This window comes from Mizuhopecten yessoensis, unplaced genomic scaffold (assembly GCF_002113885.1).
Source record: "Mizuhopecten yessoensis strain PY_sf001 unplaced genomic scaffold, ASM211388v2 scaffold8011, whole genome shotgun sequence".
Classification (NCBI taxonomy): Eukaryota; Metazoa; Mollusca; class Bivalvia; order Pectinida; family Pectinidae; genus Mizuhopecten; species Mizuhopecten yessoensis.
The window spans coordinates 129,951-146,181 of NW_018407334.1; the positions used below are offsets into that span (position 1 = coordinate 129,951).

The following is a 16,231-nucleotide window of genomic DNA, read 5'->3' on the forward strand; positions in this document are numbered from 1 at the left end:
TAACATTTAAACATTCTGCCATACAATGTAACAGTGCTACATTTAAACTATCTGCCATACAATGTAACAGTGTTAACATTTAAACATTCTGCCATACAATGTAACAGTGTTAACATTTAAACATTCTGCCATACAATGTAACAGTGTTAACATTTAAACATTCTGCCATACAATGTAACAGTGTTAACATTTAAACATTCTGCCATACAATGTAACAGTGTTAACATTTAAACATTCTGCCATACAATGTAACAGTGTTAACATTTAAACATTCTGCCATACAATGTAACAGTGTTAACATTTAAACATTCTGCCATACAATGTAACAGTGTTAACATTTAAACATTCTGCCATACAATGTAACAGTGTTAACATTTAAACATTCTGCCATACAATGTAACAGTGTTAACATTTAAACATTCTGCCATACAATGTAACAGTGTTAACATTTAAACATTCTGCCATACAATGTAACAGTGTTAACATTTAAACATTCTGCCATACAATGTAACAGTGTTAACATTTAAACATTCTGCCATACAATGTAACAGTGTTAACATTTAAACATTCTGCCATACAATGTAACAGTGTTAACATTTAAACATTCTGCCATACAATGTAACAGTGTTAACATTTAAACATTCTGCCATACAATGTAACAGTGTTAACATTTAAACATTCTGCCATACAATGTAACAGTGTTAACATTTAAACATTCTGCCATACAATGTAACCGTGTTAACATTTAAACATTCTGCCATACAATGAAGCAAAGTTAACATTTAAACATTCTGCCATACAATGTAACATAGTAAACATTTAAACATTCTGCCATACAATGTAACAAAGTTAACATTTAAACATTCTGCCATACAATGTAACAGTGTTAACATTTAAACATTATGCCATACAATGTAACATAGTTAACATTTAAACATTCTGAAATACAATGTAACAGTGTTAACATTTAAACATTCTGCCATACAATGAAACAAAGTTAACATTTAAACATTCTGCCATACACTGTAACAGTGTTAACATTTAAACATTATGCCATACAATGTAACAGTGTTACATTTAAACATTATGCCATACAATGTAACACATTTAACATTTAAACATTCTGCCATACAATGTAACAGTGTTAACATTTAAACATTCTGCCATACAATGAAATAGTGTTTACATTTAAACATTCTGCCATACAATGTAACAGAGTTAACATTTAAACATTCTGCCATACAATGTAACAGTGTGAACATTTAAAGATTCTGCCATACAATGTAACAGTGTTACATTTAAACATTCTGCCTTACAATGTAACAGTGAAAACATTAAAACATTCTGCCATACAATGTAACAGTGTTAACATTTAAACATAATGCTATACAATGTAACAGTATTCCATTTAAACAATCTGCCATACAATGTAACAGTGTTACATTTAAACATTATGCCATAGAATGTAACAGAGGTAACATTTCAACATTCTGCCATACAATGTAACATTGTTAACATTTCAACATTCTGCCATACAATGTAACAGTGTTAATATTTAAAGATTCTGCCATACAATCTAACATTGTTAACATTTCAAAATTCTGCCATACAATGTACCATCGTTAACATTTAAACATAATGCTATACAATGTAACAGTATTCCATTTAAACAATCTGCCATACAATGTTACATTGTACGGCAGAATGTTGAAATGTTACCTCTGTTACATTGTATGACAGAATGTTTAAATGTAACAGTGTTAACATTTAAAAATTCTGCCATACAATGTTACAGTGTTACATTTGAACATTATGCCATACAATGTAACATAGTTAACATTTAAACATTCTGCCATACAATGTAACAGTGTTACATTTAAACATTCTGGTATACAATGTAACAGTGTTAACATTTAAACATTCTGCCATACAATGTAACATTGTTAACATTTCAACATTCTGCCATACAATGTAACAAAGTTAACATCTAAACATTATGCCATACAATGTAACGGTGTTAGCATTTAAACATTATGCCATACAATGTAACGGTGTTAGCATTTAAACATTATGCCATACAAAGTAACAGGGTTAACATTTAAACATTATGCCATACAATGTAACTTAGTTAACATTTAAACATTCTGCCATACAATGTAACAGTGTTACATTTAAACATTCTGCCATACAATGTAACAAAGTTAACCTTTAAACATTATGCCATACAATGTAACAGTGTTAACATTTGAACATTCTGCCAAACAATGTAACAGTGTTGCATTTAAACATTATGCCATACAATGTAACAGTGTTAACATTTAAACATTATGCCATACAATGTAACAGTATTCCATTTAAACATTCTGCCATACAATGTAACAGTGTTACATTTAAACATTATGCCATACAATGTAACAGAGGTAACGTTTAAACATTCTGCCATACAATGTAACAGTGTTAACATTTAAACATTCTGCCATTCAATGTAACAATGTTACATTTAAACATTATGCCATACGATGTAACATAGTAAACATTTAAACATTCTGCCATACAATGTAACATAGTTAACATTTAAACATTCTGCCATACAATGTAACAGAGTTAACATTTAAACATTCTGCCATACAATATAACAGTGTTATCATTTAAACATATTGCCATACAATGTAACAGAGTTAACATTTAAACATTCTGCCATACAATGTGACAGTGTTACATTTAAACATTCTGCCATACAATATAACAGTGGTATCATTTAAACATATTGCCATAAAATGTAACAGAGTTAACATTTAAACATTCTTCCATACAATATAACAGTGTTATCATTTAAACATATTGCCATAAAATGTAACAGAGTTAACATTTAAACATTCAGCCATACAATGTAACAGAGTTAATATTTAAACATTCTGACTTACAATTAAATAGTGCTTGCATTTAAACATTCTGCCATACAATGTAACAGAGTTAAAATTTAAACATTCTGCCATACAATGTAACAGTGTTAACATTTAAACATTTTGCCATACAATGTAACAGAGTTAAAATTTAAACATTCTGCCATACAATGTAACAGTGTTACATTTAAACATTCTGCCTGACAATGTAACAGTGTTAACATTTAAACATTCTGCCATACAATGTAACAGTATTCCATTTAAACAATCTGCCATACAATGTAACAGTGTTACATTTAAACATTATGGCATACAATGTAACAGAGGTAACATTTCAACATTCTGCCATACAATGTAACAGTGTTAACATTTAAACATTCTGCCATACAATGTAACAGAGTTATAATTTATTTAAATATTCTGCCATACAATGTAACAGTGTTACATTTAAACATTCTGCCATACAAGGTAACATAGTTAACATTTAAACATTCTGCCATACAATGTAACAGAGTTATAATTTATTTAAATATTCTGCCATACAATGTAACAGTGTTACATTTAAACATTATGCCATACCATGTAACAGTGTTAACATTTAAACATTCTGCAATACAATGTAACATAGTTAACATTTAAACATTCTGCCATACAATGTAACAGAGTTATATTTTATGTAAACATTCTGCCATACAATGTAACAGTGTTATAGTTTATGTAAACATTATGCCATACAATATAACAGTGTTATAATTTATTTAAACATGATGCCATACAATGTAACAATGTTATAATTAATTTAAACATTATGCCAAGCAATGTAACAGTGTTAGTTTAATGTATACCATAATGCAATGTACAATGTAATAATACTATTTTGGTAGATACCGTCATACAAAGTAAGTGTTAACTTCTATATACATGTATATTGTCATACAGTGTTCCCTTTTTATATATCACCATACAATTTAGTATTGTTAAATATACTGACATACAAGATATCGTTGTTAAACCGTTTCAATGATGTTTACAGTGTATGGGTTGGTCGTGGTACCTGGCCAATGATATGCAGTTTTATGTGGTGAGCCCTCTCCTTCTGGTGCCCCTTTACTTGTAAGTATGATGTGAGCTCTCTCCTTCTGGTACCCCTTTACTTTTAAGTATGATGTGTCTCCCTCTGGTGCCCCTTTACTTGTAAGTATGATGTGAGCTCTCTCCTTCTTGTGCCCCTTTACTTGTAAGTATGATGTGAGACCTCTCCTTCTGGTGACTCTTTACTTGTAAGTATGGTGTGAGACCTCTCCTTCTGGTAACTCTTTACTTGTAAGTATGATGTGAGCTCTCTCCTTCTGATGCCCCGTTACCTGTAAGTATGATGTGAGACCTCTCCTTCTGGTGCCCCTTTACTTATGATGTGTCTCCCTCTGGTGCCCCTTTACTTGTAAGGATGATGTGAGACCTCTCCTTCTGGTGACTTTTTACTTGTAAGTATGATATGAGCCCTCTCCTTCTGGTGCCCCTTTACTTGTAAGTACGATGTGAGCTCGCTCCTGGTGCTCCTTTACCTGTAAGTATGATGTGGGCTCTCTCCTTCTGGTGACTCTTTACTTGTAAGTATGGTGTGAGAACTCTCCTTCTGGTAACTCTTTACTTGTAAGTATGATGTGAGCCCTCTTCTTCTTGTGACTCTTTACTTGTAAATATGATGTATGTGAGACTTCTCCTTCTGGTGACTTTTTACTTGTAATTATGATGTGAGCTCTCTCCTTCTGGTGCCCCTTTACTTGTAAGTATGGTGTCGGCTGTCTCCTTCTGGTTACTCTTTACTTGTAAGTATGATGTGAGCTCTCTCCTTCTGGTTCCCCTTTACTTTTAAGTATGATGTGTCTCCCTCTGGTGCCCCTTTACTTGTAAGGATGATGTGAGACCTCTCCTTCTGGTGACTTTTTACTTGTAAGTATGATGTGATACCTCTCCTTCTGGTGACTTTTTACTTGTAAGTGTGATGTGATACCTCTCCTTCTGGTGACTCTTTACTTGTAAGTATGATGTGAGTTCTCTCTTCTGGTGCCCCTTTACTTGTAAGTATGATGTGAGCCCTCTCCTTCTTGTGACTCTTTACTTGTAAGTATGATGTGAGACTTCTCCTTCTGGTGACTTTTTACTTGTAAGTATAAAATGAGTCCTCTCCTTCTTGTGCCCCTTTACTTGTAAGTACGATGTGAGCTCACTCCTGGTGCTCCTTTACCTGTCAGTATGATGTGGGCTCTCTCCTTCTGGTGACTCTTTACTTGTAAGTATGGTGTGAGACCTCTCCTTCTGGTAACTCTTTACTTGTAAGTATGATGTGAGCCCTCTCCTTCTGGTGCGCCTTTACTTGTAAGTATGATGTGAGCTCTCTCCTTATGGGATGTGAGACTTCTCCTTCTGGTGACTTTTTACTTGTAATTATGATGTGAGCTCTCTCCTTCTGGTGCCCCTTTACTTGTAAGTATGGTGTCGGCTGTCTCCTTCTGGTTACTCTTTACTTGTAAGTATGATGTGAGCTCTCTCCTTCTTGTGCCCCTTTACTTGTAAGTATGATGTGAGACCTCTCCTTCTGGTAACTCTTTACTTGTAAGTATGATGTGAGCCCTCTTCTTCTTGTGACTCTTTACTTGTAAATATGATGTATGTGAGACTTCTCCTTCTGGTGACTTTTTACTTGTAATTATGATGTGAGCTCTCTCCTTCTGGTGCCCCTTTACTTGTAAGTAAGATGTGAGCTCACTCCTGGTGCTCCTTTACCTGTAAGTATGATGTGGGCTATCTCCTTCTGGTGACTCTTTACTTGTAAGTATGATGTGAGACTCCTCCTTCTGGTGACTTTTTACTTGTAAGTATGATATGAGACCTCTCCTTCTGGTGACTCTTTACTTGTAAGTATGGTGTGAGACCTCTCCTTCTGGTAACTCTTTACTTGTAAGTATGATGTGAGCTCTCTCCTTATGGGATGTGAGACTTCTCCTTCTGGTGACTTTTTACTTGTAATTATGATGTGAGCTCTCTCCTTCTGGTGCCCCTTTACTTGTAAGTAAGATGTGAGCTCACTCCTGGTGCTCCTTTACCTGTAAGTATGATGTGGGCTCTCTCCTTCTAGTGACTCTTTACTTGTAAGTATGATGTGAGCTCTTTCCTTCTGGTTACTCTTTACTTGTAAGTATGATGTGAGCTCTCTCCTTATGGGATGTGAGACTTCTCCTTCTGGTGACTTTTTACTTGTAATTATGATGTGAGCTCTCTCCTTCTGGTGCCCCTTTACTTGTAAGTATGATGCGAGACCTCTCCTTCTGGTGACTTTTTACTTGTAAGTGTGATGTGATACCTCTCCTTCTGGTGACTCTTTACTTGTAAGTATGATGTGAGACTTCTCCTTCTGGTGACTTTTTACTTGTAAGTATGATATGAGTCCTCTCCTTCTGGTGCCCCTTTACTTGTAAGTACGATGTGAGCTCACTCCTGGTGCTCCTTTACCTGTAAGTATGATGTGGGCTCTCTCCTTCTGGTGACTCTTTACTTGTAAGTATGATGTGAGCTCTCTCCTTCTGATGCCCCGTTACCTGTAAGTATGATGTGAGACCTCTCCTTCTGGTGACTTTTTACTTGTAAGTATAATGTGAGCTCTCTTCTTCTGGTGACTTTTTACTTGTAAGTATGATTTGTAAGTATGATGTGAGCTCTCTCCTTCTGGTGACTTTTTACTTGTAAGTATGATGTGAGCTCTCTTCTTCTGGTGACTTTTTACTTGTAAGTATGATGTGGGCTCTCTCTTTCTGGTGCCCCTTTACTTGTAAGTATGTTGTGAGACCTCTCCTTCTGGTGACTCTTTACTTGTAAGTATGATGTGAGCTCTCTCTTTCTGGTGCCCCTTTACTTGTAAGTATGATGTGAGCTCTCTTCTTCTGGTGCCCCTTTACTTGTAAGTATGATGTGAGACCTCTCCTTCTGGTGCCCCTTTACTTGTAAGTAAGATGTGAGCTCTCTCCTTCTGGTGCCACTTTACTTGTAAGTATGATGTGAGCCGTCTCCTTCTGGTGCCACTTTACTTGTTAGTATGATGTGAGCTCTCTCCTTCTGGTGCCCCTTTACTTGTAAGTATGATGTGAGACCTCTCCTTCTGGTGCCCCTTTACTTGTAAGTATGATGTGAGCTCTCTCCTTCTGGTGACTCTTTACTTGTAAGTATGATGTGAGCTCTCTCCTTCTTGTGCCCCTTTACTTGTAAGTATGATGTGAGACCTCTCCTTCTGGTGCCCCTTTACTTGTAAGTATGATGTGAGCTCTCTCCTTCTGGTGACTCTTTACTTGTAAGTATGATGTGAGCTCTCTCCTTCTGGTGACTCTTTACTTGTAAGTATGATGTGGGCTCTCTCCTTCTGGTGACTCTTTACTTGTAAGTATGATGTGAGCTCTCTCCTTCTGGTGACTCTTTACTTGTAAGTATGATGTGAGCTCTCTCCTTCTGGTGACTCTTTACTTGTAAGTATGATGTGAGCTCTCTCCTTCTGGTGACTCTTTACTTGTAAGTATGATGTGAGCTCTCTCCTTCTGGTGACTCTTTACTTGTAAGTATGATGTGAGCTCTCTCCTTCTGGTGACTCTTTACTTGTAAGTATGATGTGAGCTCTCTCCTTCTGGTGACTCTTTACTTGTAAGTATGATGTGAGCTCTCTCCTTCTGGTGACTCTTTACTTGTAAGTATGATGTGAGCTCTCTCCTTCTGGTGACTCTTTACTTGTAAGTATGATGTGAGCTCTCTCCTTCTGGTGACTCTTTACTTGTAAGTATGATGTGAGCTCTCTCCTTCTGGTGACTCTTTACTTGTAAGTATGATGTGAGCTCTCTCCTTCTGGTGACTCTTTACTTGTAAGTATGATGTGAGCTCTCTCCTTCTGGTGACTCTTTACTTGTAAGTATGATGTGAGCTCTCTCCTTCTGGTGACTCTTTACTTGTAAGTATGATGTGAGCTCTCTCCTTCTGGTGACTCTTTACTTGTAAGTATGATGTGAGCTCTCTCCTTCTGGTGACTCTTTACTTGTAAGTATGATGTGAGCTCTCTCCTTCTGGTGACTCTTTACTTGTAAGTATGATGTGAGCTCTCTCCTTCTGGTGACTCTTTACTTGTAAGTATGATGTGAGCTCTCTCCTTCTGGTGACTCTTTACTTGTAAGTATGATGTGAGCCCTCTCCTTCTTGTGACTCTTTACTTGTAAGTATGATGTGAGACTTCTCCTTCTTGTGACTCTTTACTTGTAAGTAAGATGTGAGTCCTCTCCTTCTTGTGACTCTTTACTTGTAAGTGTATGATGTGAGCTCTCTCCTTCTGGTGACTCTTTACTTGTAAGTATGATGTGAGCCCTCTCCTTCTTGTGACTCTTTACTTGTAAGTAAGATGTGAGTCCTCTCCTTCTTGTGACTCTTTACTTGTAAGTGTATGATGTGAGCTCTCTCCTTCTGGTGACTCTTTACTTGTAAGTATGATGTGAGCCCTCTCCTTCTTGTGACTCTTTACTTGTAAGTAAGATGTGAGTCCTCTCCTTCTTGTGACTCTTTACTTGTAAGTGTATGATGTGAGCTCTCTCCTTCTGGTGACTCTTTACTTGTAAGTATGATGTGAGCCCTCTCCTTCTTGTGACTCTTTACTTGTAAGTAAGATGTGAGTCCTCTCCTTCTTGTGACTCTTTACTTGTAAGTGTATGATGTGAGCTCTCTCCTTCTGGTGCCCCTTTACTTGTAAGTATGATGCGAGCCCTCTCCTTCTGGTACCCCTTTACTTGTAAGTATGATGTGAGCTCTCTCCTTCTGGTGCCCCTTTAGTTGTAAGTATGATGCGAGCCCTCTCCTTCCGGTGCCCCTTTACTTGTAAGTATGATGTGAGCTCTTTCCTTCTGGTACCCCTTTACTTGTAAGTATGATGTGAGCTATCTCCTTCTGGTGCTCCTTAACTTGCAAGTAAATTATTTACATGGATATTCTCCGTCTTTCGTTTTATCATCATAAATGAACATGTTGTCATGCTTGTTTTATATTCGTTTAAATCAAATGTTGATTTTGAAATCATATAATAAATCGAACCTACATCCTGATCCGCTACAAAAGCTAGGTCCATTCACTCTCTCAAAGGTACATCCAGGTAGTGGCAACGCAACCACAAGGTACACCTATAAGTATAATTTTATAAAGACGATTTTTTTATATCGCGCATTGAAGTTGTTATGTCGCCCATATTCTTCATCAAGGCATATTTCTCAAAACCTTGTGTTGTACATTTGTCAGCATTTAAAATATATCATTAGTAATCATGACTACCAGATATTCGGAGCTAGCCCATTAAAACAGTAGGTGAGGGAAGCAGGAATTGGTGCTATTTAAAAAGGCAAAATTCACTATTGAAACATCAAAACTGTCATACTTACCTAACAGCATACTTGTCAGCTGTTCCTGTCGGTCATGTTGAAAGTCAAGACCGAAGTAAATGGTTCATACAAAAGTGTGTATAGTGTCCTTGAATTCAAGTATAGGAGAATATAAACGACCATGATTTATATTTATTAATTATTTAAAGACAAACAAATCTTCAAAATAGGCTATCTGAAGGCGAAATTCTTTTGTCGTATTATTAAAAAAATATGCTCCAAAATATATTTATAAATTGTAGTTCATTATCATATATTTGTCTTGGTGCAAGCTGACTCCGTCTCGATCATTAACAAGTCTATCCCTGGTAGTGACATAGTAGCCCCTCCTCGCTCGATCATTAACATGTCTATCCCTGGTAGTGACATAGTAGCCCCTCCTCGCTCGATCGTTAACATTTCTATCCCTGGTAGTGGCATAGTAGCTCCTCCTCCCTCGATCATTAACATTTCTATCCCTGGTAGTGACATAGTAGCCCCTCCTCCCTCGATCATTAACATATCTATCCCTGGTAGTGACATAGTAACCCCTCCTCCCCGATCATTTACATTTCTATCCCTGGTAGTGACATAGTAGTCTCTCCTCCCTCGATCATTAACATGTCTATCCCTGGTAGTGAAATAGTAGTCCCTCCTCCCCGATCATTAACATTTCTATCCCTGGTAGTGACATAGTAGCCCCTCCTCCCTCGATCATAAACATGTCTATCCCTGGTAGTGACATAGTAGCCCTTCCTCCCCGATCATTAACATTTCTATCCCTGGTAGTGACATAGTAGTCTCTCCTCCCTCGATCATTAACATGTCTATCCCCGGTAGTGACTTACAAAATGTAGTAGTCCCTCCTCCCTCGATCATTAACATGTCTATCCCCGGTAGTGACTTACAAAATGTAGTAGTCCCTCCTCCCTCGATCATTAACATGTCTATCCCCGGTAGTGACTTAGTAGCCCCTCCTCCCTCGATCATTAACATATCTATCCCTGGTAGTTACATAGTAACCCCTCCTCCCCGATCATTTACATTTCTATCCCTGGTAGTGACATAGTAGCCCCTCCTCGCTCGATCGTTAACATTTCTTTCCCTGGTAGTGACATAGTAGCCCCTCCTCCCCGATCGTTAACATTTCTATCCCTGGTAGTGACAAAGTAGCCCCTCCTCGCTCGATCATTGACATTTCTATCCCTGGTAGTGACAAAGTAGTTATTACTCCCTCGATCATTAACATTTCTGTCCCCGGTAGTGACACTGAAGTCCCTCCTACCTCGAACATTAACATGTCTATCCCCGGTAGTGACATAGTAGCCCCTCTTCCCTCGATCATTAACATTTCTGTCCCCGGTAGTGAAACTGAAGTCCCTCCTCCCTCGATCATTAACATGTCTATCCCCGGTAGTGACTAGGTAGCCCCTCCTCCCTCGATCATTAACATGTCTATCCCCGGTAGTGACATAGTAGCCCCTCTTCCCTCGATCATTAACATTTCTGTCCCCGGTAGTGAAACTGAAGTCCCTCCTACCTCGAACATTAACATGTCTATCCCCGGTAGTGACATAGTAGCCCCTCTTCCCTCGATCATTAACATTTCTGTCCCCGGTAGTGAAACTGAAGTCCCTCCTCCCTCGATCATTAACATGTCTATCCCCGGTTGTGACTAAGTAGCCCCTCCTCCCTCGATCATTAACATTTCTATCCCTGGTAGTGACATAGTAGCCCCTCCTACCTCGATCATTAACATGTCTATCCCCGGTAGTGACATAGTAGCCCCTCTTCCCTCGATCATTAACATTTCTGTCCCCGGTAGTGAAACTGAAGTCCCTCCTCCCTCGATCATTAACATGTCTATCCCCGGTTGTGACTAAGTAGCCCCTCCTCCCTCGATCATTAACATTTCTATCCCCGGTAGTGACTTAGTAGCCCCCCCTCCCTCGATCATTAACATGTCTATCCCCGGTTGTGACTAAGTAGCCCCTCCTCCCTCGATCATTAACATGTCTATCCCCGGTAGTGACTAAGTAGCCCCTCCTCCCTCGATGATTAACATGTCTATCCCTGGTAGTGACACCGAAGTCCCTCCTCCCTCGATCGTTAACATTTCTTTCCCTGGTAGTGACATAGTAGCCCCTCCTCCCCGATCATTAACATTTCTATCCCTGGTAGTGACATAGTAGCCCCTCCTACCTCGACCATTAACAGTTCTATCCCTGTTAGTGACACAGTAGCCCCTCCCCCTCGATCATTAACATTACTATTCCTAGAAGTGACACAGTAGCCCTCCTCCTTGTGAAGTTAAATGCGTTATCCTAGAGCCTGTTTTGAAACTCAAAGATGTCCGTTTCTACCATAAAAAAACCCATTGTGATCAAGGTTGTTATTTACATCAAAAAAACTCTGGATTTGACGGATTCATCCTGAAGGGAAGCATCCTCAAGTAAATCATCCTGAAGGGAAGCATCCTGAAGTAGACATCCTGAAGAAAAACATCCTTATGAGTTAGCAATTGTATGATGATGATGTGGTAGACATTCGATCTACATCGGTATATGTAATGCGTCGGTATATTTAATACGTCGGTATATGTTGTGCGTCGGTATATGTAATACGTCGGTATATGTAATGCGTCGGTATATGTAATGCGTCGGTATATCTGATTTATCGGTATATTTAAAACGTGATTATATGTAATTCGTCGGTATTTGGGATTCGTCGGTATATGGGATTAGTCGGTATAATTTGCACGTCGGTATATGTAATGCGTCGGTATATGAAATACTTCGGTAAATGTAATACGTCGGTATATGCTTTACGTGGTATATATGTGATACGACGGTATATGTAATACGTCGGTATATGCTTTACGTGGAATATATGTGATACGACGGTATATGTAATACGTCGGTATATGTAATAAATCGGTACATGTAATACGACGGTATATGTAATACGTCGGTATATGCTATGCGTGGTATATATGTGATACGACGGTATATGTAATACGTCGGTATATGCTCTACGTGGTATATATGAAATACTTCGGTAAATGTTATACGTCGGTATATGCTTTACGTGGTATATATGTGATACGACGGTATATGTAATGCGTCGGTATATGTAATACTTCGGTATATGTAATACGTCGGTATATGCTTTACGTGGTATATATGTTATACGACGGTATATGTAATACGTCGGTATATGCTATACGTGGTATATATGTGATACGACGGTATATGTTATACGTCGGTATATGTAATAAATCGGTACATGTAATACGTCGGTATGCGTAATTCGTCGTTACATGTAATATGTCGGTATGTGTTATACGTTAGTATATGTAATACTTCGGTATATGTAATACATCGGTATGCGTAAAACGTTGGTATATGTAATACATCTGTATATGTAATACGTCGGTATATTTAATACGTCGGTATACTTGATATGTCGGTATATGCAATACGTCGGTATATGTAGTACGTTGGTATATGTAATGCGTCGGTATATGTGATACGTCGGTATATGTGAAACGTCGGAATATGTAATACGTCGGTATATTTCAGACGTTTTATTTCATTGTTGCAGCTCCAAAAATATCGGATTATTTGTCAATTTTTTGGCCTTATTGGGGATCACCATAGCAACGGGAGTGGTATCCACACATTACGAGCTGAATGCATCCATGTTAAGCGTCAATCCTGCAAAAATGGTGTAAGTAGATGTATTTTCTTGTTTGCATTCAATTTATTTTATTGAAATCTATTTGAAATATGATGTAACTTTCTCGTTGAGAAGGCCTTTTTAACAAACCTCATGGTGTTTCCTCACCAACTGAACATTGTCTGAACATTGTCGGATAGGCCTTGGTGTTTCTGTGCACGTTATTTAGTTATATGCTTTAAATGAAATGTCTACTTTGTTAATGTGATATAGATAGGATTTTTTTCACTTTTCAGAGAAGGCCAAACTCATTACTTTTACGACTATTACATCATTCCCTGGTGCCGCATGGGGCCGTATATTGTCGGCATAGTAACCGGCTCTATTCTGTACCGGACCAACTGCAATTACAAGATACCAAAGGTAGGGAATGATACAGGACAGATATTGATGTACATCGTATGATAAAGGACAGATATTGATGTACATCATGTGATATAGGACAGATATTGATATACATCGTATGATAAAGGACAGATATTGATGTACATCATATAATACAGGACAGATATTGATGTACCTCATATGATATAGGACAGATATTGATGTACATCGTATGATAAAGGACAGATATTGATGTACATCATATAATACAGGACAGATATTGATGTACATGTTATGATATAGGACAGATATTGATGTATATCGTATGATATAGGACAGATATTGATGTACATCGTATGATAAAGGACAGATATTGATATACATCGTATGATAAAGGACAGATATTGATGTGCATCATATAATACAGGAAAGATATTGATGTACCTCATATGAAATAGGACAGATATTGATGTACATCGTATGATAAAGGACAGATATTGATGTACATCATATAATACAGGACAGATATTGATGTACATCGTATGATATAGGACAGATATTGATGTACATCATATAATACGGGACAGATATTGATGTACATCATATGGTATAGGACAGATATTGATGTACATCGTATGATATAGGACAGATATTGATGTACATCATATAATACGGGACAGATATTGATGTACATCATATGGTATAGGACAGATATTGATGTATATCATATGGTATAGGACAGATATTGATGTACATCATATGATATAGGACAGATATTGATGTACATCATATAATACGGGACAGATATTGATGTACATCATATGGTATAGGACAGATATTGATGTACATCGTATGATATAGGACAGATATTGATGTACATCATATAATACGGGACAGATATTGATGTATATCATATGGTATAGGACAGATATTGATGTACATCGTATGATATAGGACAGATATTGATGTACATCATATAATACGGGACAGATATTGATGTACATCATATGGTATAGGACAGATATTGATGTATATCATATGGTATAGGACAGATATTGATGTACATCATATGATATAGGACAGATATTGATGTACATCATATAATACGGGACAGATATTGATGTACATCATATGGTATAGGACAGATATTGATGTACATCGTATGATATAGGACAGATATTGATGTACATCATATAATACGGGACAGATATTGATGTACATCATATGGTATAGGACAGATATTGATGTATATCATATGGTATAGGACAGATATTGATGTACATCATATGATATAGGACAGATATTGATGTACATCATATAATACGGGACAGATATTGATGTACATCATATGGTATAGGACAGATATTGATGTACATCGTATGATATAGGACAGATATTGATGTACATCATATAATACGGGACAGATATTGATGTATATCATATGGTATAGGACAGATATTGATGTACATCGTATGATATAGGACAGATATTGATGTACATCATATAATACGGGACAGATATTGATGTACATCATATGGTATAGGACAGATATTGATGTATATCATATGGTATAGGACAGATATTGATGTACATCATATGATATAGGACAGATATTGATGTACATCATATAATACGGGACAGATATTGATGTACATCATATGGTATAGGACAGATATTGATGTACATCGTATGATATAGGACAGATATTGATGTACATCATATAATACGGGACAGATATTGATGTACATCATATGGTATAGGACAGATATTGATGTATATCATATGGTATAGGACAGATATTGATGTACATCATATGATATAGGACAGATATTGATGTACATCATATAATACGGGACAGATATTGATGTACATCATATGGTATAGGACAGATATTGATGTACATCGTATGATATAGGACAGATATTGATGTACATCATATAATACGGGACAGATATTGATGTACATCATATGGTATAGGACAGATATTGATGTATATCATATGGTATAGGACAGATATTGATGTACATCATATGATATAGGACAGATATTGATGTACATCATATAATACGGGACAGATATTGATGTACATCATATGGTATAGGACAGATATTGATGTACATCGTATGATATAGGACAGATATTGATGTACATCATATAATACGGGACAGATATTGATGTACATCATATGGTATAGGACAGATATTGATGTATATCATATGGTATAGGACAGATATTGATGTACATCATATGATATAGGACAGATATTGATGTACATCATATAATACGGGACAGATATTGATGTACATCATATGGTATAGGACAGATATTGATGTACATCGTATGATATAGGACAGATATTGATGTACATCATATAATACGGGACAGATATTGATGTATATCATATGGTATAGGACAGATATTGATGTACATCATATGATATGGGACAGATATTGATGTACATCATATAATACGGGACAGATATTGATGTATATCATATGGTATAGGACAGATATTGATGTACATCATATGATATAGGACAGATATTGATGTACATCATATAATACGGGACAGATATTGATGTACATCATATGGTATAGGACAGATATTGATGTACATCGTATGATATAGGACAGATATTGATGTACATCATATAATACGGGACAGATATTGATGTATATCATATGGTATAGGACAGATATTGATGTACATCATATGATATAGGACAGATATTGATGTACATCATATAATACGGGACAGATATTGATGAAAATCTTATGGTATAGGACAGATACTGATGTACATCGTATGATATAGGACAGATATTGATGTACA

At 36.9% G+C, this 16,231-nt stretch overlaps 1 protein-coding gene across 1 annotated transcript in view; it reads left to right on the forward strand.

Annotated features, from left to right (window-relative positions):
* LOC110454679 (nose resistant to fluoxetine protein 6-like) overlaps positions 1-16,231 on the forward strand; it is a 68,702-nt gene that overhangs the window by 34,844 nt on the left and 17,627 nt on the right. Inside the window, exons 10-12 of the mRNA XM_021504319.1 lie at positions 3,937-4,016; positions 12,941-13,066; positions 13,312-13,438. Of these exons, the coding sequence (XP_021359994.1) occupies positions 3,937-4,016; positions 12,941-13,066; positions 13,312-13,438 (333 nt within the window). The remainder of the gene's footprint in view (positions 1-3,936; positions 4,017-12,940; positions 13,067-13,311; positions 13,439-16,231) is intronic.